This window comes from Cherax quadricarinatus, chromosome 5 (assembly GCF_038502225.1).
Source record: "Cherax quadricarinatus isolate ZL_2023a chromosome 5, ASM3850222v1, whole genome shotgun sequence".
Taxonomy (NCBI): Eukaryota; Metazoa; Arthropoda; class Malacostraca; order Decapoda; family Parastacidae; genus Cherax; species Cherax quadricarinatus.
Genome location: NC_091296.1, coordinates 26858630 through 26885157, shown reverse-complemented (window position 1 = coordinate 26885157; position 26528 = coordinate 26858630). Strand labels below are relative to the sequence as shown.

At 42.5% G+C, this 26528-nt stretch overlaps 2 protein-coding genes across 2 annotated transcripts in view; one reads left to right on the top strand and one right to left on the bottom strand.

The window, feature by feature from the left end:
* ApepP (Aminopeptidase P) overlaps positions 1–26528 on the bottom strand; it is a 352561-nt gene that overhangs the window by 148310 nt on the left and 177723 nt on the right. The window contains exon 2 of the mRNA XM_070101351.1: positions 20513–20590. The gene's annotated coding sequence lies outside the window, so the exon portion shown is untranslated. The remainder of the gene's footprint in view (positions 1–20512; positions 20591–26528) is intronic.
* The window catches only part of LOC128684795 (vitelline membrane outer layer protein 1), a 36648-nt gene continuing 26660 nt past the window's right edge, over positions 16541–26528 (top strand). The window contains exons 1-2 of the mRNA XM_053771073.2: positions 16541–16644; positions 23786–23830. Of these exons, the coding sequence (XP_053627048.2) occupies positions 16563–16644; positions 23786–23830 (127 nt within the window). The 5' untranslated portion in view covers positions 16541–16562. The remainder of the gene's footprint in view (positions 16645–23785; positions 23831–26528) is intronic.

The window sequence follows — 26528 nt, the reverse complement described above, 5'->3', positions numbered from 1 at the left end:
GACATTCCCCGTGTCTGTGAATGTTGTTAACTTCTTCTTCTATTGTGAACTGGATTGAGGGTTCGACTTGGTTGGGCTCGTGTTGGAGAACTTGAACGTTGAAGCGTCTGGGAGTTATGATACAATGATCAAACTAAATGCAAATTATGTGGTCAGGCATATGGTCACTATCTTGAACAGTGTGTGCTTAATTGTCCACTTATTGAGGAATATAGAGATAGACAGTAAAATAACCTGTGACATGTCAAGATATCTTATTAACAAAAATAAGATACCAGATATACTAAGCAAATTTCCTAAATTTGCTTGTAACAGATAAGTGAACTTTAGATATGTAGATATAAATCCTAATGTACACCTGTTAACCCTTTTGGGGTCTAGTTCCTAGGATTTTTGCCACTTTTGTGTATCCATATGCTCTTGCGCTACCGTCCACAGGATGGATAGGGTGTGTGGAAAATTTCATTTATCTGAATGTATCATTATATACATAACAGTAAATGAACATAGATAATTATTATTTATCAGTTAGACAAGTAGGAATTTGGGACACCTAGGTCGCAAAAAATGTCCCCCTTCGATACCTACCACTGTCATATCCACAAGTTGTTCTGGACCTATTAATTAAATGAAATATACATCTCCAGGAATACTGGTAAATATATAAATCTGTGGACTGTATATTAAATTAAAAAATTATTATATATAAATACACATACACATAACAGAAGGAGAATATCTTAATATCATAACACTCACCAATTTGACTGGAGATTAATGTGTATCATACTCAGAAAACCTCTGTCTATACATGAAAATAACAACTGGCCAGAGTTATAACATAACAGACTTATCTGAGGTTCCTGGAGCTGTCTTGTTCAGTCGCCTGATATCTCAGGTTATGCAGGAATGCACATCCAACAATTTCGCCTCCTATACGAGAGGTGTCAACCCAATTTTAACCTCTAGAGCACGAAAATTCTTCACATTATTAATTAACGTCTTACTCCATTCAAACAAAATGGCGACTGTCCCTTCTCCCCAGGCTCAGTTTCCCATTTTCTATGACAAAAATGTTATTAAATACAGTATGGCCATCTATTTACATATAACTATTGTATTTCTGGAAAATATATACAGCATTTTCCACAGGGTGTGCACAGTAAACTAGCTATTTCGGTGGCAATATCTAATCTTGATAAGAATGTCGTTAACATAACGGAGCCAAGTGACCGAAGAGGGAATAATAGAGGAAAAACGATCGGCTAGCTGTCAGGTGTGCCACAGGCAGTGTGCACTCAGTTCTTCAAGCTTCAACATCCTTGCACACGATGGGTGTCTGGGCACCCGGAGGGCCCCAGGTGGCAACAATCAACAGCCCCTCCCAGCAGACATAGGTGACAGCTGCCGTGCCTTCACCTTTACAGAGGGCCTAGGATCTTCAATCAACTTGGCATCCACCAGGACGTTGACACGTCCCCAGGGCGGCTCTCCCTTGGGCTGCTAGCGGAGTCGCTGGCCTCTTCGACCTCTTGGGGAGGGTCGATAGTGCTCCTGCAAACAACAGATCCCGGGGCAACTTGCTGCTCTTTGCAATGGCTGTCCTGCCGAGGAGGGATAGGCACCTAGCAACGTCTGTTGGCAATTGATGAATTCCCTACAATGTTTGTTAACTGATCATTACTTTGAAAATTGTTCATGATTGTAATCATGTGTTCACGATTCATTACCTTTGAAACTTGTCATGATTGTAACCAGCTCTACCTGGAGCTCATTACTTTTGTCAATTCTCATTATTGTAACAAGATCTAATTCATTACCTTTGTAATTAGTCATGAGTGTGACCAGTTCTACCTGGAGCTCATTACCTTTGTACTTGGTCACGATTGTGACCAGATCTAGTTCATTACCTTTGTAACTTGCTCAGCTATCAAAACTTTGGGGTCCAGTCCCTGGACCAATTATGTACCTCTGTAATCTTTTGACTAGTGCCCACAGGATGGGTATGGGTTGCATAATAAACATATTAAACTAAACTTCCAGATGTTCCATGTGTAGATTCGCCAGTACGGCATTTAGTGAGGAACCCATGGGTAGTCCAAAAGTCTGTGAAAATAGTCAGTGGAAGAATTTGGGAAGACGTGAAATTATTCATAATCTTTCATCTTGTCCACTGTCCAGTACAGAAACTGAAGCCCTAGACTTAGGTTTCAAATTCTCTACAGGAAACAGAAACAAGACCTAAATTTTATCGCTGAAAACTACGGACACAATGATTCTGATTTCCAAAACGGCTACCTGCAAAGCATCATTTCATCGGCCATCTCAACACACATCTCCCCGGTCCTACCTCGACGTTACATCACTGCTCCTAAAGTTTTAGCAGAAAACACGAACATCAGGGTCACCACAGCTGATAAAGGAAATGGTGTCGCAATCTTGAAACACTGAAGACTACAGGAACAAAATGCTCAATCTACTTAATGACACAGACATCTACAAACCTCTCACAATGAACCAAGTGGACAACCTTAAACAAATATTTCTGCGTAAGACTTGTCTCATACTGAGGGACTCATAACAAGGAAAGAAACTTCTGCATACCATTTCCAGCAACCCCAGACCTGCCAGAATGTGCAGCATGCCAAAAACTCAAAAGCCTAAAATTCCACTGAGGCCTATCTCCTCTGGAATAGGCAGCTCTCCCCACCAACTCTCAGGGATTCTTGCTAAACACCTTTCTATACTCTTGGGTGCAATCAGCCAAGCACTTCTTAAACAGTCGGGTGATCTCCTCAATCGCATTCGCAACATTAACATCAAGAACAAGAAACACTCTAGTCTTGACGTAACATCCCTGTTCACCAAGGTACCTCCTACACAAGCCATTGATCTCCTGAGCAGGAAAATTGACGACTCCCTTGACCTTCCTATTCCAGCCAGCGATTTCATTGACCTTGTTCCATTGTGTGCTGGTTTAACACGTTTCTCTTTCGAAAATCACCTTTTTTTCACTAGACTTTTGGACTACCCATTTGTTGCATATAAGCTGGTAGAATTACCGACTATGTAAAATAACAGGACACAAGTTTCGCTCCTGGAGAGCGAAATGTTGCCACAATAAAATGTCACATTAGTTGCACTTGTGTCCTTTTATTTTACCCATTTGTTCCCTACATAGTGCCGTACTGGCGAACCTATGCATGGAGCATCTGGAAGCCGAACGTTTTTCCTCTATTATTCCCTTTTCTGTCACCTGCCTCCGTTATGATGACGACATTCTCATCATATTCCCAGACGCTTCAACGTTCAAGTTCTCCAACACAAGCTCAACCAGGTCGAACCCTCAATCCAGTTCACACTACCTGGAGTTTACCTGGAGAGAGTTCCGGGGGTCAATGCCCCCGCGGCCCGGTCTGTGACCAGGCCACCTGGTGGATCAGAGCCTGATCAACCAGGCTGTTACTGCTGGTTGCACGCAATCCAACGTACGAGGCACAGCCCGGCTGGTCAGGTACCGACTTTAGGTGCTTGTCAAGTGCCAGCTTGAAGACTGCCAGGGGTCTATTGGTAATCCCCCTTATGTATGCTGAGAGGCAGTTGAAAAGTCTCGGGCCCCTGACACTTATTGTATTGTCTCTTAACGTGCTAGTGACATCCCTGCTTTTCATTGGGGTGGCCCGGTGGCTTAAGCTCCCGCTTCACACACGGTGGGCCCGGGTTCGATTCCCGGCGGGTGGAAACATTTCGACACGTTTCCTTACACCTGTTGTCCTGTTCACCTAGCAGCAAATAGGTACCTGGGTGTTAGTCGACTGGTGTGGGTCGCATCCTGGGGGACAAGGTTGAGGACCCCAATGGAAATAAGTTAGACAGTCCTCGATGACGCACTGACTTTCTTGGGTTATCCTGGGTGGCTAACCCTCCGGGGTTAAAAATCCGAACAAAATCTTATCTTATCTTATCTTATGTTGCATCGTCTGCCAAGTCTTTTGCTTTCGTTGTGAGTGATTTTCGTGTGCAAGTTCGGATACATGATTATATACACCTGGAAAATCCTAGAGGGACTAGTACCGAACTTGCACACGAAAATCACTCACTACGAAAGCAAAAGACTTGGCAGACGATGCACCATCCCCCCAATGAAAAGCAGGGGTGTCACTAGCACGTTAAGAGACCATACAATAAGTGTCAGGGGCCCGAGACTGTTCAACTGCCTCCCAGCATACATAAGGGGGATTACCAACAGACCACTGGCAGTCTTCAAGCTGGCACTGGACAAGCACCTAAAGTCGGTTCCTGACCAGCCGGGCTGTGGATCGTACGTTGGTTTGCGTGCAGCCAGCAGCAACAGCCTGGTTGATCAGGCTCTGATCCACCAGGAGGCCTGGTCACAGACCGGGCCGCGGGGGCGTTGACTCCCGGAACTCTCTCCAGGTAAACTCCAGGTAAACTAGTCCCTCTAGGATTTTCCAGGTGTATATAATCATGTATCTCTCCCGCCTGCGTTCCAAGGAATACAGGTTCAGGAACTTTAAGTGCTCCCAGTAATTGAGGTGTTTTATCTCCGTTATGCGCGATGTGAAGGTTCTCTGTACATTTTCTAGGTCAGCAATTTCACCTGCCTTGAAAGGTGCTGTTAGTGTGCAGCAATATTCCAACCTAGATAGAACAAGCGACCCGAAGAGTGTCATCACGGGCTTGGCATCCCTAGTTTTGAAGGTTCTCATTATCCATCCTGTCATTTTTCTAGCAGCTGCAATTGATATAATGTTATGGTCTTTGAAGGTGAGATCCTCCGACATGATCACTCCCAGGTCTTTGACGTTTGTTTTTCGCTCTATTTTGTGGCCGGAATTTGTTGTGTACTCTGATGAAGTTTTGATTTCCTCGTGTCTACCATATCGGAGTAATTGAAATTTCTCATCGTTGAACTTCACATTTTTTTCTGCAGCCCATTGAAAGATTTGGTTGATGTCCGCCTGGAGCCTTGCAGTGTCTGCAATGGAAGACACTGTCATGCAGATTCGGGTGTCATCTGCAAAGGAAGACACGGTGTTGTGGCTGACATCCTTGTCTATGTCAGATATGAGGATGAGAAACAAGATGGGAGCGAGTACTGTGCCTTGTGGAACAGAGCTTTTCACCGTGGCTGCCTCGGACTTTACTCTGTTGACTACTACTCTTTGTGTTCTGTTTGTGAGGAAATTATAAATCCATCTACCAACTTTTCCTGTTATTCCTTTAGCACACATTTTGTGCGCTATTACGCCATGGTCATACTTGTCGAAGGCTTTTGCAAAGTCTGTATATATTACATCTGCATTCTTTTTGTCTTCAGATGTCGACAACACCCTTCCTTTTCTAGATGTCCTTCTCTGGAAATCTAATCAAGAACTTCGTCTATTGAAAACCTAACAACCAACACACGATTTTCTCCACTTCCATTCTCACCACGACACCAAAACCAAATGTGGTGTAATTATAGGCTTTTTCCTTCATGCACTCTGAATCTGTAGCAATGAGCTCCTTGAGGAAGAATGTTCTAAACTTCTAAACTTCACTATCCTCGTCACTTCATTAAAGACTGCAGACACCGGGTACATGACATCTTTAACTCACCCAGAGAAGACACTGCCGAGAAGAAGTATATAGTCCTCACCACCAGTTCTGTTTCCAAACACATTTCCAACATCTTTTCTAATACTTTATTCCAAGTGTCTACTTCCACATCCACCATCATCAAGGACATCACCAGTAAGAGACGGGACAAGGTTCAATCCTCTGCAATGGGTATACATAATCCCTTGTAATGACTGCAACCATTATACGTGGGTGAAACTTCCAAAGACCTCCAAACACGTATTTCAGAACACCAGTACGCAGGCAGATCGGATGATTTAAGAAACCCCTGCGTTCAACACCGAAACTTCAACAACCATTAATCAACAACAGAAACGCAAATCTTATCGCCAGAGAAGAAAACAATACCACAAAATCCTCGAATCATCAATTATCTTTATACCTAACAATTTCAACCAGAGCATCGGTTTTTATAACATAACTGAACCCTTTGCCAAGAAACCTCTTCATCGTTATCCTACATAACTACATACACACCCGCCTGTCCTATGGAGATCCATCTCAGATCCAACCTTCCAGCATTCTCGGCGGTCCCTCACGGGTCCGTCTCAAATCTAACCTACCCAGCATTCTCCACCTGACTCTCCATCCTATAAATACTCATGTATTATTCACCCAGGTAGATCTGTTTGTGACTTGATAAAGCCCACTGTGTGAACGAAAAGTTGTCAACAAAAGATCGCATTACATTGCATTTGTGTTTATTTTTCCACCCTTAACCACACAAACACCATGCTATACCAAACAAAACAAACTAATCCAAGTACTTCTTGTTTCTTCATTATCTCTTATAATCGTTCCACAGCCCGAAATTATGGAGCCAGTTTGAATACTACATAAGAAATCCCAATTAACTTAACATCACTGAATCAGTTTAATGTATTAATATGTACTTAAAATTGGACTATTTTTGCTACCTCTTTTTTTTGTAATAATTCATACTTAAAATCGTATCACTCAATAACCCATGCCTAGTCTTAATTTTAACTGATTCTCTATCTTCCAAAAATGCTTTTACCTCTCTGAGTATCAATTATGGCATGCTTGTCTCAGAAGCCAGACACAGGTAAGTTATTTAGTTGGTAAGTTTATTTAGAACAGGTCGCTCCTGTCTGTCTCAACTATTGGATCACTACGACAAGGTCCTAAATGCACTAGAAGACAAAAAGAATGCAGATGTAATATATACAGACTTTGCAAAAGCCTTCGACAAGTGTGACCATGGCGTAATAGCGCACAAAATGCGTGCTAAAGGAATAACAGGAAAAGTCGGTCGATGGAGCTATAACTTCCTCACTAACAGAACACAGAGAGTAGTCGTCAACAGAGTAAAGTCCGAGGCAGCTACGGTGAAAAGCTCTGTTCCACAAGGCACAGTACTCGCTCCCATCTTGTTCCTCATCCTCATATCCGACATAGACAAGGATGTCAGCCACAGCACCGTGTCTTCCTTTGCAGATGACACCCGAATCTGCATGACAGTGTCTTCCATTGCAGACACTGCAAGGCTCCAGGCGGACATCAACCAAATCTTTCAGTGGGCTGCAGAAAACAATATGAAGTTCAACGATGAGAAATTTCAATTACTCAGATATGGTAAACACGAGGAAATTAAATCTTCATCAGAGTACAAAACAAATTCTGGCCACAAAATAGAGTGAAACACCAACGTCAAAGACCTGGGAGTGATCATGTCGGAGGATCTCACCTTCAAGGACCATAACATTGTATCAATCGCATCTGCTAGAAAAATGACAGGATGGATAATGAGAACCTTCAAAACTAGGGAGGCCAAGCCCATGATGACACTCTTCAGGTCGCTTGTTCTATCTAGGCTGGAATATTGCTGCACACTAACAGCACCTTTCAAGGCAGGTGAAATTGCTGACCTAGAAAATGTACAGAGAACCTTCACAGCGCGCATAACGGAGATAAAACACTTCAATTACTGGGAGCGCTTGAGGTTCCTAAAACTGTATTCCTTGGAACGCAGGAGGGAGAGATACATGATTATATACACCTGGAAAATCCTAGAGGGACTAGTACCGAACTTGCACACGAAAATCACTCACTACGAAAGCAAAAGACTTGGCAGACGATGCAACATACCCGCAATGAAAAGCAGGGGTGTCACTAGCACGTTAAGAGACCATACAATAAGTGTCAGGGGCCCGAGACTGTTCAACTGCCTCCCAGCACACATAAGGGGGATTACCAACAGACCCCTGGCAGTCTTCAAGCTGGCACTGGACAAGCACCTAAAGTCGGTTCCTGACCAGCCGGGCTGTGACTCGTACGTTGGTTTGCGTGCAGCCAGCAGCAACAGCCTGGTTGATCAGGCTCTGATCCACCAGGAGGCCTGGTCACAGACCGGGCCGCGGGGGCGTTGACCCCCGGAACTCTCTCCAGGTAAACTCCAGGTGCAGGTCTACATAAGCACAATTATCATGCATAGTAACATATGTGTAAATTACATAGGATAACCCTAAAAATGGTAAGTTACTTATTTCCACTGGGGTCCTTGACCCGAATAGAGTCAGAGTACACAAGTGAACTCTCTCACATTGGATACGTGGATACATTTGAGTGCTAAGAATATAGCAAATAGTTCAGTTTGTAAATGGTCCCATTCTGACCGAAACGTCGTCATTACATTTTCGCTCCTGAGTGAGAGTTATTTGTGAACTGCTGCAGCTACGGTATAATGACTTATATTCTTTATGAGGAAGTGCTAATCCGCAGGGAGAGTCAAACATTTTCTGGGGAATGGGAGACAATGTGATTCGATACAAAGGAAGGAAATTAAAGGTCCATTTTTTTTAGATCACAAACAACTTTAGAAAACGGACAACTTTATTCCTTTGTGCAGTATACAAAATGCAGTTTACAAATAATAAAATATTAGGCAAAAAAGAAAGACACTGGCATACTATGAATTTCGGGTAGATTAATTCAAAAGCTTACAGACTAGTTAAGGGGAAGTATATTACAATAATAAGAAAAGAACTTCAGTTGAAGTTTAGTGACTTGACTGAGGGGGACTGGCACCAGTCAGTCCACTTATCATACACAAATAACCAGCACATAGAAGAGAGGAGCTTACGACGACGTTTCGGTCCGACTTGGGCCATTTACAAAGTCACACTAACGAGAAGTGGAGCAGGACGGATATATATAGGCCTTCCCAAAACTCATAAACCTGATATTCCTCTACGTCCTATCATATCATCTAGAGGTTCTGTCTCTTATTCTCTTGCTTCTTGACTGGCCAAAACCCTCACTCCCTTTCTTGGTACTTTTTCTCCTGCCCACCTCCATCACTCTCAAGACTTCATTGAACGGGCTCGCTCTCTCCCGACCTGTAAGATGCTTAGTCTTGATGTTGAGTCCCTCTTCACCAATGTCCCTCTTGATGATGTCCTTGATTTTCTTAGGAGAAGGCCCATGAAGGGTTTCTACATCTCCCTATACCTATTGATGTCTTTCTTGATCTTATCCGCCTCTGTGTGGACTCTAATTCATTTTCCTTCCAAGTAAAATACTATTCTCAAACCTTTGGTGTCGCTATGGGCTTTCCTCTCTCTCCTGTCCTTGCTAATCTTTACATGGAATTCTTCGAGACTGTTCTTCTCCCAACCATCGATGTGCGCCCTTCACTCTGGCTCCTCTATGTTGATGACATCTTTGCTCTGTGGCCTCATGACTCCAGTCTCTTCCAACCTTTTCTTGAAGCTCTTAATAATCTTGCCCCTTCCATTAAGTTTAAAGCTGAATGGGAATCTAATTTTTAATAATAATAATAATATCTTTATTTACTACAAGTACAAGATATACAGTCCTAGCTGACAACAATGACATACTACTATATAGAAAGTCCCTTGTTATGCTCCGCATTTCGGCACATTTCGGGCAAATTAGGTCAGTGTCCCAGGATGCGACCCACACCAGTCGACTAACACCCAGGTACCCATTTTACGTACCCATTTTACTGATGGGGAACATAGACAACAGGTGGAAAGATACACGTCCAATGTTTCTACTCTGGCTGGGAATCGAACCCAGACCCTCGCCGTGTGAAGCGAGAGCGTTAGCCACCAGGCCACCAGAGCCTTCTTGCTTCCTTTCCTTGATGTTCATGTCCTCCGTTCAGATACAGTTTTTCCTTTTCCGTTTACCTCAAGCCTTTGCACAGTGGCATGTACATTCACTACTTTTCCTATCATGCTTCCCCTGTCAAGAAAAATGTTCTAATCTCCCTCTTTCTCCGTGCCCTCCGCATCTGTGATCCTCAGCTCCTTCCAGCAGAAATTTCCACTCTTCATAATTCGTTTTCCCGTCTTGGTTACCCTTCCCATTTCATAGACTCTGCCCTCTCACGTGCTAAACGTAATTTCTTCTCTCCCAAACTGTCTACTCGTGGGAACTCTTCTGTCCTCTGCCTTCCCTACATTTCCGGTCTTTCTAATCTCAACAATTTTCTCCGTCCCTTAGAGATCAAGATTACTTTCCGCCAGACTAACACTCTTCGCACTAATCTCGTTCATACCTCTCCTCCCTCTATAGATGTTCCTGGTGTCTACACTATTTCTTGCTCCTCCTGTCCTCTTCAATACTTTGGAGAAACTGGTCGACCTCTTTCTGACAGACTTAGGGAGCACAAAAATAGTGTTAGGCTTGCCGACACTAATAATGCTCTTTTCTGTCACGTCAGAGATCACAGCCATCCTATTGACTGGTCTTCTGCTAAAACTATCTTTCCTACTTCCGCTTTAACAGCCGCCGTCTGGTTGAATCCTCCCTAATACACAACTTTCCTTGTATGAATCTTAGTCCTGGCTTCGTCTCTGTAGATGCGTTCCTCTCCCACTACATTGTAAAATGCTCCAAACTTCAGAACACTCGTGACTTAACCTGATTCCTCCTTTTTTCTTCTCCCTCTTCCCCTTTCCTCTTTCTTTTTTCTTTTCTCTTCTGGGTTGTCTTTCTTTCTTCTGTCTTGTGCTTCTGTTCCTTCATTATTTATTTCATTACTTCCCCTCCCCCCCCCCACCTCTGTGTACTTGCTCTCTCTCTGTGGGCACCTAGCTCCTTTGCAGTGCTCCCCTTTATTCCCCACTACTACCACTACTACTACTACTACTACTACTACTACTACTACTACTACTACTACTACAACTACTACTACTACTACCACCTCTTTCTGCCTATATATATCCGTCCTGCTCCACTTTTCGTTAGTGTGACTTTGTAAATGGTCCAAGTCGGACCGAAACGTCGTCGTAAGCTCCTCTCTTCTATGTGCGGGTTATTTGTGTATCGTTCCAGTCACGGTATTGTGCCTTTTTTTGTTATCCACTTATCATCATTGTATCATGCAGGAGGAGCTACATGTCTATGGTGCATCCAGCAAAATACGCGAATTCTACAATATATATATATATATATATATATATATATATATATATATATATATATATATATATATATGTGAATGGAGACAAATGGTTTTTAATACTTGACGTGCTGTTGGAGTGTGAGCAAAGTAACATTTATGAAGGGATTCAGGGAAACCGGCAGGCCGGACTTGAGTCCTGGAGATGGGAAGTACAGTGCCTGCACTCTGAAGGAGGGGTGTTAATGTTGCAGTTTAAAAACTGTAGTGTAAAGCACCCTTCTGGCAAGACAGTGATGGAGTGAATGATGGTGATAACGTGCTGTTTTGAGCAAAGTAACATTTTTTCGGGCCACCCTTGCCTGGAGATGGGAAGTTGCCTGCACTCTGAAGGAGGGGGATGTTGCATCGGCTGGCGACAGTGATGATGAAATAATAAAATAATAAAATATATATATATATATATATATATATATATATATTGCCAAATACATATGTAGTAAATGTAGTAGTAGATGGGTTCCACATTACACTAGACATTAAAATTATTTACACTTTTCAGTTTATTTTTCGTGTCAAAGAGTATGGCTTCCATTTTCTCGAGGTGTAACGATAATTTGTCTATTAACCATTTGCTGTAGGACTCAGTACATTAACTATATCTTGTGGGTCTTTATCTAACATTAACAAAGCACTGTCCTCTGCATACAACTGATATCTGTGTCTAGCATTAGGAATAATATTAGGGGAGAAGTAAATAATAAAAATGATTGCTATAGGAATGCAGTTAGAAGCCTGAGTAGATCTATAACCCACTATGATAACATGAACGTAGATAAGTATGTTTATGGAGCAACTTGTAATGTGAACAGACTTACTGATGTTGTAGTGGCCAGGCTTAGGCTTGGTTACAAGTACTTCTGGCAGTTTGGGAGACACACAGATGATGGTCAAACTAAATGCAAATTATGTGATCAGGCATATGGTCACTGTTTTGAACACTATGTGCTTAATTGTTCACTCATTGAGGAATACAGAGATACACAGTATAATAACCTATGTGACATGTCACGATATCTTATTAATGAAATTAAGATACCAGATATACTAAGCAAATTTACTAAATTTGCTTATAAGAGATAAGTGAACTGTAGACATGCAGATGTAAATCCAAATGTACACCTGTTAACCCTTTTGGGGCCTAGTTCATAGGCCTTTTGTGTGTCCATATACTCTTGCGCTACCGTCCACAGGATGGATATGGAGTGCACAATAAACTAGCCACTTCGGTGACAAAATCTAAATCTAAATCTTGACACTGATGGACATGTTATCTTGACAATTTGTTTCTTGCTGCTCAGGTAAGACTTAAACCAGTCTACAGAACCTGTGAGAAATTGCCTGCAAGAGGTTTACAGGGTATTACCTGAATTATTACATGTAAGTAATTTGGATGAGATAAGTGGGACTTAGTAGCAGTAGGTCAAAGGACTGTCACTCCTTCGATGTCCACTCCTTCACCACTCTCATAAAAAAGCTTGACTTGACATTAAATTAATAATTATAATATTAAACATTAATACCAATAATGGTAATTATAAAATAGTGTTGACTGTATGAAAATGAAAGGATTAATGGGAACACTAATACACACAGACATGCTAAGAATTTTCTAATTGACACCAGGCACATATCTACCAAAAGTTAGGTAATTAAGAAATTTATATTGCCACTTACCATTTATATTGTAGCTGGATCACACCACAACGCCTACCTAACAGAATTCTGCTGGCCCGCAAGAAATCTAAATGAAAGGACTAATGGTGTACATACTGGATGAGCTGCTTAGCAATGCCTCATTATTTCCACTATTGCCACCTAATTCTGGAGGCCCCGCAAATTCTTTGTTCCTATTCTTCAACAGGAGACATTCCAGTACTTATTAATTACAGTTTGAGGCCGATCCATTCAATTATGGCTTCGATGACGCCGAATTACTAGACGATTTCTCCACAACCAGTGTTCACACATGAATGGCGTTCTCCTTCCCTGTATTGCTCCGTGGCTGTTCCACACCCCCCTTCACTTCAAGCTTGTATTAATATTGGTAGAATTACCGACAATATGTTAAGTAAAATGACACGAGTGCAACTAATGTGACATTTTGTTGTGGTAACGTTTCGCTCTCCAGGAACTTTGTCAAGCTGCTACGGCTTAACAAAGCTCCTGGAGAGCAAAACGTTGTCACGATAAAATGTCACATTAGTTGCACTTGTGTCCTTTTACTTAACACCTCAAGCTTCTAGAAGGGTCCAAATAGTATCACAAATTTACACATTATCATCTATTTACATTCATATGTTTTACAAACCATACCACGGGCGGGGTTTGAACTCGCGGTCAGAGAGTCTCAAAACTCCAGACCGTTATATGTTCTACATTTAGGAAAATTATAAAAAAAATCCACAGAACCTATGCCGATAGTTTGTAGTTTCTTACAAAATATATTATGGTAGACTGTATCGAAGGCCTTAGGGAGGTGTCGGTCGAGTAAGATCTGAAACCTGATTGGTAATATGGAGAATGTTTTTTACTATGAAGATACTTATCTACTTGACAGTAACCTTCAAAACGAGGGATGCCAAGCCCATGATGACACTCTTCAGGTCACTTGTTCTATCTAGGCTGGAATATTGCTGCACACTAACAGCACCTTTCAAGGCAGGTGAAATTGCCGACCTAGAAAATGTACAGAGAACTTTCACGGCGCGCATAACGGAGATAAAACACCTCAATTATTGGGAGCGCTTGAGGTTCCTAAACCTGTATTCCCTGGAACGCAGGAGGGAGAGATACATGATTATATACACCTGGAAAATCCTAGAGGGACTAGTACCGAACTTGCACACGAAAATCACTCACTACGAAAGCAAAAGACTTGGCAGACGATGCACCATCCCCCCAATGAAAAGCAGGGGTGTCACTAGCACGTTAAGAGACCATACAATAAGTGTCAGGGGCCCGAGGCTGTTCAACTGCCTCCCAGCACACATAAGGGGGATTACCAACAGACCCCTGGCAGTCTTCAAGCTGGCACTGGACAAGCACCTAAAGTCAGTTCCGGATCAGCCGGGCTGTGGCTCGTATGTTGGTTTGCGTGCAGCCAGCAGCAACAGCCTGGTTGATCAGGCTCTGATCCACCAGGAGGCCTGGTCTCAGACCGGGCCGCGGGGGCGTTGACCCCCGGAACTCTCTCCAGGTAAACTCCAGGTAAACACTAACAGCACCTTTCAAGGCAGGTGAAACTGCTGACCTAGAAAATGTACAGAGAACCTTCACGGCGCGCATAACGGAGATAAAACACCTCAATTACTGGGAGCGCTTGAGGTTCCTAAACCTGTATTCCCTGGAACGCAGGCGGGAGAGATACATGATTATATACACCTGGAAAATCCTAGAGGGACTAGTACCAAACTTGCACACTAAAATCACTCACTACGAAAGCAAAAGACTTGGCAGACGATGCAACATCCCCCCAATGAAAAGCAGGGGTGTCACTAGCACGTTAAGAGACAATACAATAAGTGTCAGGGGCCCGAGACTGTTCAACTGCCTCCCAGGGGGAGTACCAACAGACCCCTGGCAGTCTTCAAGCTGGCACTGGACAAGCACCTAAAGTCGGTTCCTGATCAGCCGGGCTGTGGCTCGTACGTTGGTTTGCGTGCAGCCAGCAGTAACAGCCTGGTTGATCAGGCTCTGATCCACCAGGAGGCCTGGTCACAGACCGGGCCGCGGGGGCGTTGACCCCCGGAACTCTCTCCAGGTAAACTCCAGGTAAACACCGACTTCTCAAGAATTTCGGACATCACACTGAATATACTACCTACCTAGAGTTTACCTGGAGGGTATTCCGGGGATCAACGCCTCCTCTGCCCGGTCCACAACCAGGCTTCCCGATGGATGAGGGTCTGATCAACCAGGCTGTTACTGCTGGCCGCACGTAGTCCAACGTACGGACCACAGCCCGGCTGATCCGACACCGACTTTAATTAAGTATCTGTCCAGCTCCCTATAGTTGCTGACGTCAGACCTACTGTTTTTCTTGAAGATAGGAGTAACTCTGGCCTCCTTGAACTCCTCCAGAACAGTATTGGTGGTGATGAATAAATTTATTGTGTGTGTAATGGGGACTGGCAATTCAGAGGCACCATCTTCTAGGAACTTAGACGGGATGTTATCTGTACCGGTGCTTTTCGTTGGGTTTGACTTGCTTAGTTCTTTTCGCACGAAATTATAGCTACCACAAAATAGGTATGGTAGCTAGTATTGGCCAACATTTAGTATGCCTTCCTGTTAGAAGGAGTTAGGATATATCACCTAGATAATACCTTGGTAAGTAATTCATATATTCTTCACAATGTAACTGAACCACTGTAATGTATAATAGCTAATGCACAAAAAATTACTTGAGTTAAGTCACACAGTCACTTAATTTTCATACAGTTCACACACTGCCAGTTTACTGGCTTCAATATTTTCTAGTAATTATTCAGGAACCATGTGTTCCTAATTTTAGGTTCCGATATGCGAGTTGGGGAGGTGAGACGGTGGACACTGAAGGAGGGACAATATTAGTGACCTGTTCTTAACTCCGAGGTACATCAGTATCAGTGAGTATAATGTGTTTTTTGCTCATTACTCTATAATTTGTTCATGATTGTAGCCATGTAAACGTCAGTAAGTAAATTTACTTACATGATTCACTGCCTTTGTAACTTGTGAATTCATTACCTTTGTAACTAGTTCAGCTATCAAAACTTTGGGGTCCAGTCCCTGGACCCATTATGTACCTCTGTAATCTTTTGACTACCTCCCACAGGATGGGTATGGGGTGCATAATATACATATTAAACCAAGATGTGCCAGGTATATGTGTGAAAGGTTAATTCAAGATTGTACTTGTAAAAATTCATCCACATTATTTCTCACAACTGAATTACATTTTAAAAATTCCTGTTTGTTACAAGGAAAACTGTTCGAACTTCGCAATGACATGATACGTGGACCGAGAGCTGTAAGTCTCTCTCTTAGGGCTTAATGTATCCTTGACAGGTTATATTCAGCCTTAATGACCATCGCGTAGTCGACAGGCTTGAAACCCAATTAACCGTCCAACCAATTTTGCAACAGGAAATACTGGATATTGCAACAATACGTTTCGCGTTGCTGTTTATCGTAACACAACACCTCTTCCGTTCAGCAGCCAATACCAACAACAACCACTTTATAAAGTTGTAGCAGTTATTCTTCTTCAACACTGTCACATATACGTCGCATACTTCCGTCACACAGCCTACTTAGAAAACCACATGGGAACCTAGTTTTATAATTAAATATTTCAGTGTTTCAGAGAGGTATGAAGCGTTTACTAAATACTGGTTATAATGAACATATGTGTGAATACGCAACTCCGGTTTATCTTAGTGTGGGAGGAGGCTGTGGTTGCGACAGCCTCCTCGTGATATATATGCATGGTGCTAAGAGCACAAGTACACTTGTGTCGACCAGTCGTTGTCATCTCTTGGTTCTCTGCTCTGGTCTACTGAACGGTAAGTCTAAACCCTGACATATTTAAATGGATTTTTTAAGAAGCTTGTAAATGCAGAAATTGGAGTAATAGACACAAACACTGAATTTCGTCAATCACAGCACTGCTATATTATAACTATATGTAGTATATTTATCGTTGGTAAGGCCTAATTTAAGTCATGTCAAAACAGTCTATCCTGCTAATGTCAACACTGGTCCACACCTGATCCAAAAATTCTATCCAACTAATTCACAGTTTTAAGAGGAAACTCTAGACGACATTTTGGTCCGTTCTGAGCCATTAGTAGGTTGTGACTTGATAATGGCCGAGGAGGGATCGAAACGTCGTTTGGAGTTTCCTGTAAATTCTAAGTGAAATGAAAATTATTACACCCATGGTATTGTGTTGGTCAATATTGAGTTTAACAACTGGTCAGAACTATCATTTTATTTTTCAACATACATCCAAGTTATACATGCTTGGGAAAAGAATAATTTCTCATGCAAATAGAATGAAGTGCTGATTTCCAGCTCCCTAACCTCTTGAGAGGTCTGTGCCTCTTAAAATAGTTTCCCCTCAAGGGAGGTTCCTTGGCGCTAGTGAGGGGCTCTTGATCTAGGGAAATGGATCTGTGCTCCGATTCCCTGAATTGAGCCTGAATACCTTCCATTCCCTCCATCCCACGCGCTGTATAATCCTACGGGTTTAGCGTTCCCCCAAGATTATAATAATAATTAAAATAGTTTGCCACAACTCCTCTGCTTCTGTAGGGTTTTCAGGTACAACTATTATGTTTCTTAGGTTGGCGTTATGGGATATAAGGGATATCTTTCAAAGATATCCTCGGTAATATACACTATGTATGATAATTGTACTTATGTGTACCTGTTACCTAGATACATCCAGTGTCGTACTGCTTTACTGGAGAGCCGGTCATAAACTCTGGTACAGCTTTTTATTTCTTCCTTCTCAAAGGTTTTTGTGTGATAACTTGATAACGTCTCTGCTGATTGGTTTTAAACTTGCTGGATCATTGTAGTTTAGAGGAAGATTAGGATTCTTATTGGTATCTATAGGTGTCAATTTCTCAATTTTATATAGGCAAATAGTGCAGTGGTTTCCGTGAAGAAAACTTAATCATGCCTCTTCTTATTGAATTCAAACTTTAAAGTTTCACGGTGTTATGAGCTATGTGAAACTGCCTTTGCATTTTGCCAGTTTTATTTAAAAAAAAAAAGCTAAATATTTTATCCCATGTGATAACCTAAGAATGTAATTTATGGGCTGCTTCAAACTGAAATTCAGGTTTGGTGTATTTTGATTTTTTGTATTGTTGATGGGCTATGTGAGCTGTATCTAATATTATATTTATTAAATAAATTGGATATTGATTTCCATGCTTTAACTACACTGAATGACATTAAACTTTCTAACATTGTGGAATGTTAGGATTGGTTATGGCCGTGTAGGGAACTTGTTGAAGATATTGATAAGAGTATCCAAGTTAATATGTTTATTATGCACCCCATACCCATCCTGTGGGAGGTAGTCAAAAGATTACCGAGGTACATAATGGGTCCAGGGACTGGACTCCAAAGTTTTGATAGCTGAGCAAGTTATAAAGGTAATGAACCATGTAAGTAAATTTACTTATGTTTATACATGGTTACAATCATGAACAAATTATAAAGTAATGAGCAATTCACACGTCCACATCCGGTCACAACTGTGATGAGTTATTTGTGCAAATATTAATTGTTGGGTCATACACACACACACACACACACACACACACACACACACACACACACACACACACACACACACACACACACACACACACACACACACACACACGTGGTAATGCTTTATTTACAGAGAGCAAAGTCAGGGTATTTTTCCAGAATGGTCTATAATATAACACTGTGGATAAAATATTTTGACATATCTTGAATATTTCTGAGTGAGTTGTCTCTAATTCATTAATTTTATCGCACTCCAGTACATAATGACGCAAGGTGTGACAATAGTCCATCTGGCAAAGTTTACATTTCATTTGGTCTACATCTGGTGGTGGTGATTTAACCTGCCAAAGATCCTTGTAACCCAGTCAGAGCCGGGCGGTAGTGACATCCAAGAGTCTGCTTATTTTGTTGGATGCACCATAGACATGTGTCTCCTCCTGCATGATGGAATGATGATAGATGGACTGACTTGTGTCAGTCTCTCTGAGTCTTGGGTCAATAAAATTCAGTTGAAGTTCTTTTCGTACTATTGTTCTCAATCTGCTAACTGACAAGCCAAGATTTTGTGTTTATTGAGGTACCTGGAACAAGAGGTAAATCAATGGGATATGAGAGATTCCTCTCTCACCGAAACACGTCTAGTTGTCATCACTGTTCCGTGAAGTACAGTACGTCATGAGCAATGCGCTGACATCGTCAAGTGCAGAGGTGAGTGTGAGCGCCATCTTTACCAGTGCAGGCACTGTATTGAAGTGAACTGTCATTTAGAGTATGTGCTGTGATTCGCATACGAAACAATGTTACAGAAACTGACGAGACGGCCTTACTGCATGACAAACAGTTAGGAACACGCTTCTCCTCCCTGGTACAGCTGGAAACATTAGGACGTGTTTCCTCAAGGACATGTTGTCCATGTTATCCAGTGGCCAGGGTGCAAAAGCTCTCGCTTCACACGGTGAGTATCCGGGTTCGATTCCCGGCGAGGGTATAAACATTGGGTGTGTTTTCTGACACCGGTCGTCTATTTCACCAATCAGTAATAATGTGTACCTAGGTGTTAGTCGACTGGTGTGGGTCGCACCCTGGAACAAAACTGACTTAATTTTCCCGAAATGCTCTGCATAACAATGGGATTTCTATATAGTAGCATGTCATTGATGTCAACTAGGACTGTATACCTTGTACATGTACTTTTAGTAAATAAAGATGATTATTATTATTGGAGGCTCGATATTCCGTCCGCCAAGAGCAAGACAAACACTACTCTCACAGCCAGATATAAGACTGACATAGAAAGTGGTAGATTGTACAATCTTGATATTCGAGAAGTTAGGAGCTTAAGAGAATAGAGTCGTAGGATATACCAACCATTAGAACCACTCAGGCATTCAGTGCTTTGAGTATGAAAACAATATTCGGAAGAAGCTCTCAGTGGGACCAAGTTTTTCTCAGGATTGAGCTTCACCAAGTCTTGACTTGCTAAAGTTCTTCCCTGAGCTAAATCTCCTATCAAAGTTTTTTCTCTATATTGTTTGTTTATATTCGCACACGAAGACATATTGCTTGTATAGTCTATTCTGTTCTTATAACTTAAACAAACAGTCGCTAAAATTATTTTATGTCTCTGGCCATTATTATTACTTCTCATCACAATTTACTATTGCTGTCATTCCTGCATGTTACCTGTAGTTGCTTCCAGGGGTCTCCATCCCCGCAGCCCACTCTCAGACCTGAACTCCTGGTTGCTGATCTGATTGACCAGGCTCTTGGTGTCTGCCGCTAGCAGGCCAACGCATGCACCACAGTCCGGCTGATCAGGTACTGAATTGTGGAACTTATCAATCAAGTTCCCTCTTGAAGGCAGCTAAGGAACTGTTGGTAATTCCCTTAATGCATGAGGGGAAAATATTGAAAAGTCTTGGTCCCTTCACACTCATTGAATTGTCTCACAGTGTACAAATCGTGCCTCTGGTTTTCATTGGATATATATTACACCGTCTGTCAAGCCTCTTGCTTTTATATGGAATGGTTTCAATGTACAGGTTTGGGGCCAATCCCTTCGGAATAGCCTGTGAAGGATTTTAGGTTAGTATGAGAATAATTACAATATTAAAAATCCATTGTTGTTCTTGGGGTACTCACATTTCTGTTGACAGCTTAGAACCCAGCAGCCATGGTTGTGGGTCTTCTTTGATGTCGACTGTCTTAGTTCTCACTGGGCTGTAATAGAGCAAGTTAGTATGATTAACACGACCTCCTAACATATTATTACAGTATGTCAAGGTTACATTAGGTGAGACTACGTCTCATACCTATGTTTGGGCTATAGCCCGCCCATGACGGCTTCGTTAGTAAGCCTTACTCCCCTAACACCTAACCCTATCCACTGCAGTGTCTCTAGGCTGATGTTGGGGGTAATAGAACTTACCTGGCTTATTGTAGCGGAAGCCTTTGATCAACGTTACCAAGTCGTTTAAGCCGGTATCGATGGCATGATTGAAGATATAACATTGGGTGTTTTCACTTCTTTCATTACTTTGGTCACGATGATTGTCACCTGACTTGACTATCACTCATCCACATGTTCAGCTTGTGAACTACACTCGAATAAGTGACACGGATAATACACGGTTTGACCACGAATTTGTTTATACGTTGTGTGATCGTCGGTAATGTTTTGTCGCGGCTTACTTGCTCACAGAAGGGAGAGTTTCCTGGCACTCGAGCGCATAGGAAAGTTATTTGTAGTATCTTATTCACAGCTTTCATGGAGACTGTCAGTGCTTGACTTAAGTTTCACGAAGTACACACAGATACTTCCTTAAATATTTCTACGTTTCAATGCAGCGTGGCCTTACCGGCAACACTAGGTCACTACATCGTCACAGGTCGAATTCATTCGTCTTCGTCACAATAGCAATGTAGCTCTTGGAGCTCGAGCACCTCAATATATACAAGATTTTCTTCTGACATAATGTCTACAGGTGTAGGTGCCAGCTCTGACGATTTAGCTGGATCAAAGAATTCAGATTCCTTAACTCTAAGGTGCTATGTTATCAAGCTAGAGACATATTATTATGAATTTTTAAGATGTCTTGGGAATAGAAGCTTCCTTAGACAAGCACGTGAATATATTACATGCAGCTTCTCTAGTAGGAGAGGAGAGTCAGCTATACACATGCAAGGATCATTTGTTCATATTATCTACTTCTGATCTAGATCCAACTTAGCTGCATTCTGAATCTGCATGATAAGGAACACATGTTAAGATATATGGATTACATGGTATGGCTTAATGAAGCTTCGTCGCAAGACATAAGATCCCCCTTCATCTCTGCACACACCACCAGTGTGGGAACGTAGAGAGACGGGGCTTAGCCCCCTTGACTCACGAAATCGTAATGACACGATTGCAAACAAACCATACCACGGGCGGGATTTGAACCCGCGGTCAGAGAGTCTCAGTGGCTAACGCGACGGTCTGGAGTTTTGAGACTCTCTGACCGCGGGTTCAGATCCCGCTCGTGGTATGGTTTACTTAGCCCCCTTGCTAGAGATAAATTTCTCCATTTTTTCCCTAATGTAGATTGTGATTTATCTTTCTTGCCTGCATTCTAGGGAGTAGAGTTCGAGGGCTTTCAGTAATTTTGACTAAAATTATATGAGCTGTGCATGTTCTCTGTGCTAATTGCATGCGATATCTTTAGACATTATTACTCCCATGTCTCGTATATTAAAATACCATTCTAGTGGTTTGAGTTTGTCTTGTGCTCCGAGCTTACTTCTATTTTCTCAAATTTTCTGTAGTTTAGAAACTGGGATTTTTCCTCACCGAACATGATATTGTTACCAGAGACCAACTGAAAGACTTGGTTAATACCAGCTTGGAGGCTTGCAGTGTTTACTATGGATGCCATCATGCCACTCTCATACAAATTCTTCTACGGCCAGCAAAGGATGATACGATGCCATGGTTTATGTCCCTGTCTGTGTAGGATATGAGAATAAGAACGATAAGTGGGGCGAGTACTGTGCCTCGGGGATCAGAAGTTTTCACTCTATCAGGCTCTAGTTTCACTTTGATTACTATTACTTTTCAGGTTCTGTTTGTAAATTAAATATCTATCTGCCCACCTTTCCAGTTATTCCTTTTGCGCTCATCTTGTTCGCAATTGCCCCATTGTCGTACTTGTAAAAGGTTTTTGCAAAGTGTAAACTACATCTGCATTATGTTTGTCTTCCAGTGTGTCCAAGATTATACTAAAGACATTACTCAAAACATATTGTACTTTAAAGTTCTAAGTATTGTATATTGTGAGTGATGTCTGCAACATATGAAGGGAAGATTGTTTAAGATTTAAACAGTCATCTCTCCATATGTGAACTGCATATTCTGAAGGGGAAAAATCTACCCAGAAGGTGACCCCCTTGAAGTACAAACCCCGTCACCAAGGTAACATGACCCAGTTTCGGGGGACACATACCCCGTCACCAAGGTAACATGACCCAGTGTTGGGGGACACATACCCCGTCATCAAGGTAACATGACCCAGTGTTGGGGGACACAAACCCCGTCACCAAGGTAACATGACCCAGTGTCGGGGGACACATACCCCGTCACCAAGGTAACATGACCCAGCGTCGGGGGACACAAACCCCGCCACCAAGGTAACATGACCCAGCGTCGGGGGACACAAACCCCGTCACCAAGGTAACATGACCCAGCGTCGGGGGACACAAACCCCGTCACCAAGGTAACATGACCCAGCGTCGGGGGACACAAACCCCGCCACCAAGGTAACATGACCCAGCGTCGGGGGACCCAAACCCCGACACCAAGGTAACAAGACCCAGCGTCGGGGGACACAAACCCCGACAACAAGGGAACATGACCCAGCGTCGGGGGACACAAACCCCGCCACCAAGGTAACATGACCCAGCGTCGGGGGACACAAACCCCGCCACCAAGGTAATATGACCCAGCGTCGGGGGACACAAACCCCGCCACCAAGGTAATATGACCCAGCGTCGCGAAGGAGAACGAAGAATGAGAAAGAATCTTGACCAATTTCTCATTTAAGTTATGCAGCACAGTTTAGTCTCTATAATAAAAAAATGGACAATCTTGCATTAATAAACAAGCAGTGAAGGGTTATTATATATCAAAACCTTATTATAAAAATCTACGGCATATTAGTTTCATTCAGTGAATAAATAAATAACAAAAAGGCACAATACCGTGACTGGAACGATACACAAATAACCCGCACATAAAAGACAGAAGCTTACGACGACGTTTCGGTCCGACTTGGACCATTGACTTTGTCAATGGTCCAAGTCGGACCGAAACGTCGTCGTAAGCTTCTGTCTTTTATGTGTGTTTCATTCAGTGAAGGATGTATTACTATATTACAGGTGTGGCAAGGATGAGGATCACACTGGCACTTCTCTACATCACAGGTAAGTATCCTGCTATATATTGTTTCTCACTCCAGTAGTTTATTTGGGATGTTGTAGCCAGAATTTTTCAAATCCCAACACAGCCTAAGTTAACTTAAACTAACTTGACGAAGTTAAACTTCTGACGGCTGAAAATTCCGCCTGTAAACGGTTCACTGTATTGTAATCACCTTAGTGGAAACCGTTATATATTTGTTTCTCACTCTAGTAGTTTATTTGGGATGTTGTAGCCAGAATTTCTCAAATCCCAACACAGCCTAAGTTAACTTAAACTAACTTCAATTTGTTCTAAGTGCATTAGGTACAGGGTTGCTGTAAACACCTAATTAACAAGATATCTGTATAAGTTAATGATGCTAAGTATATTTTTATCCGAGATGTGTAAATTCTGGAATTTAGTAATTGTTTAAGGGACCCAGTGTTTTCCCTAATCTTCGTCCTATGCAGTACTTGGAAGAATAATTTAGGAATGGTCTTTCATTCTCCTACAAAACTGACTCCATTATTTATTTGTTTCATTTGATTTTCATGTAGGAATACACATTGTTCAGAAAGTTTTGGCTTCGAGGTTACAGAAACAACAGCTGCCTTTTGTCTTTGTAATGTGTGTGTATGTGTGTGTGTGTGTGTGTGTGTGTGTGTATGTGTATACTCACCTAATTGTGCTCACCTAATTGTAGTTGCAGGGGTTGAGACTCAGCTCCTGGCCCCGCCTCTTCACCGACCGCTACTAGGTCCTCTCACCCCCTGCTGCATGAGCTTTATCATACCTCGTCTTAAAACTATGCATAGTTCCTGCCTCCACTACATCGCTTACCAGACTATTCCACTTCCTAACTACTCTATGACGGAAGAAATACTTCCTAACATCCCTTTGACTCATCTGAGTCTTCAGCTTCCAATTGTGACCCCTTGTTTCTGTGTCCCATCTCTGGAACATCCTGTCTCTGTCCACCTTGTCTATTCCACGCAGTATTTTGTATGTCGTTATCATATCTTCCCTGACCCTCCTGTCCTCCAGTGTTGTAAGACCGATTTCTCATAACCTTTCTTCATAGGACATTCCCCTTAGCTCTGGAACTAGCCTTGTTGCAAACCTTTGCACTTTCTCTAATTTCTTGACGTGTTTGACCAGGTGTGGGTTCCAAACTGGTGCTGCGTACTCCAGTATGGGTCTGACGTACACAGTGTATAAAGTCTTGAACGATTCCTTACTGAGGTACCGGAACGCTAGTCTCAGGTTTGCCAAGCACCCATATGCCGCAGCAGTTATCTGGTTAATGTGTGCTTCTGGCGATGTACTCGGTATTATACTCACTCCTAGGTCTTTCTCCTTGAGTGAGGTTTGCAGCCTTTGGCCTCCTAGCCTATACTCTGTCTGTGGTCTTCTTTGCCCTCCTTCATGACTTTGCATTTGGCGGGGTTAAATTCTAGGAGCCAGTTTCTGGACCACACATCCAGCCTGTCCAGGTCTCTTTGTAGACCTGTCTGGTCCGCATCTGAATTAATTCTCCTCATTAACTTCACGTCATCTGCAAACAGGGACACTTCTGAGTCTATCCCTTCCATCATGTCGTTCACATATACCAAGAATAGCACTGGTCCCAGGACTGACCCCTGTGGGACCCCGCTCGTCACAGGCGCCCACTGTGATACATCATCACGAACCATGACTCGCTGTTGCCTCCCTATTAGGTATTCTCTGATCCATTGCAGTGCCCTTCCTGTTATACGTGCCTGTTCCTCTAGCTTCTGTACTAATCTCTTGTGAGGAACTGTGTCGAAGGCCTTCTCGCAGTCCAAGAAAATGCAATCAACCCACCCCTCCCTCTCATTTCTTACTTCAGTTACCTTGTCATAAAACTCTAGTAGGTTTGTGACACAGGATTTGCCTTCCATGAATCCGTTCTGACTGTCGTTTATAATCTTGTTCCGCTCCAGGTGCTCCACCAGTATCCTCCTGATAATCTTTTCCAAGACTTTGCATACTATACATATCAGTGACACTGGTCTATAATTTAGTGCTTCATTTCTGTCTCCCTTCTTAAAGATGGGGACTACATTTGCCTTCTTCTATACTTCAGATAGTTGCCCAGTTTCAAGGGAAGTGTTGAAGATTTTGGTTAGTGGCACACACAGTGTCCCTGCTCCCTCTCTAAGGACCCATGGAGAGATGTTGTCTGGTCCCACCACCTTTGAGGTATCAAGGTCACTTAGGAGCTTCTCCACCTCCTCCTCAGTTGTGTGTAATTCATCCAACACTTGTTGGTGTATCCTTTGTTGCTGTACCCCACTGTTTTGTCTTAAGAACATAAGAACGAAGGAACACTGCTGAAGGCCTACTGGCCCATGCGAGGCAGGTCCAAGTCCCTACCGGCTTAAGCCAATGCACCCAACCTAGTCAGGTCAGGTCACACTGACTTAAGGGAGGAACACGGCAACCGACCTGTTAGCACAAGCTATCAGGTCTAACTCACACCCACCCACATCTACTCATGTATTTATCCAACCTATTTTTAAAGCTACACAACGTTCTGGCCTCTATAACGGTACTTGGGAGTTTGTTCCACTCATCCACAACTCTATTACCAAACCAGTACTTTCCTATATCCCTCCTGAATCTGAATTTTTCCAACTTAAAACCATTGCTGCGAGTCCTGTCTAGGCTAGATATTTTCAGCACACTATTTACATCCCC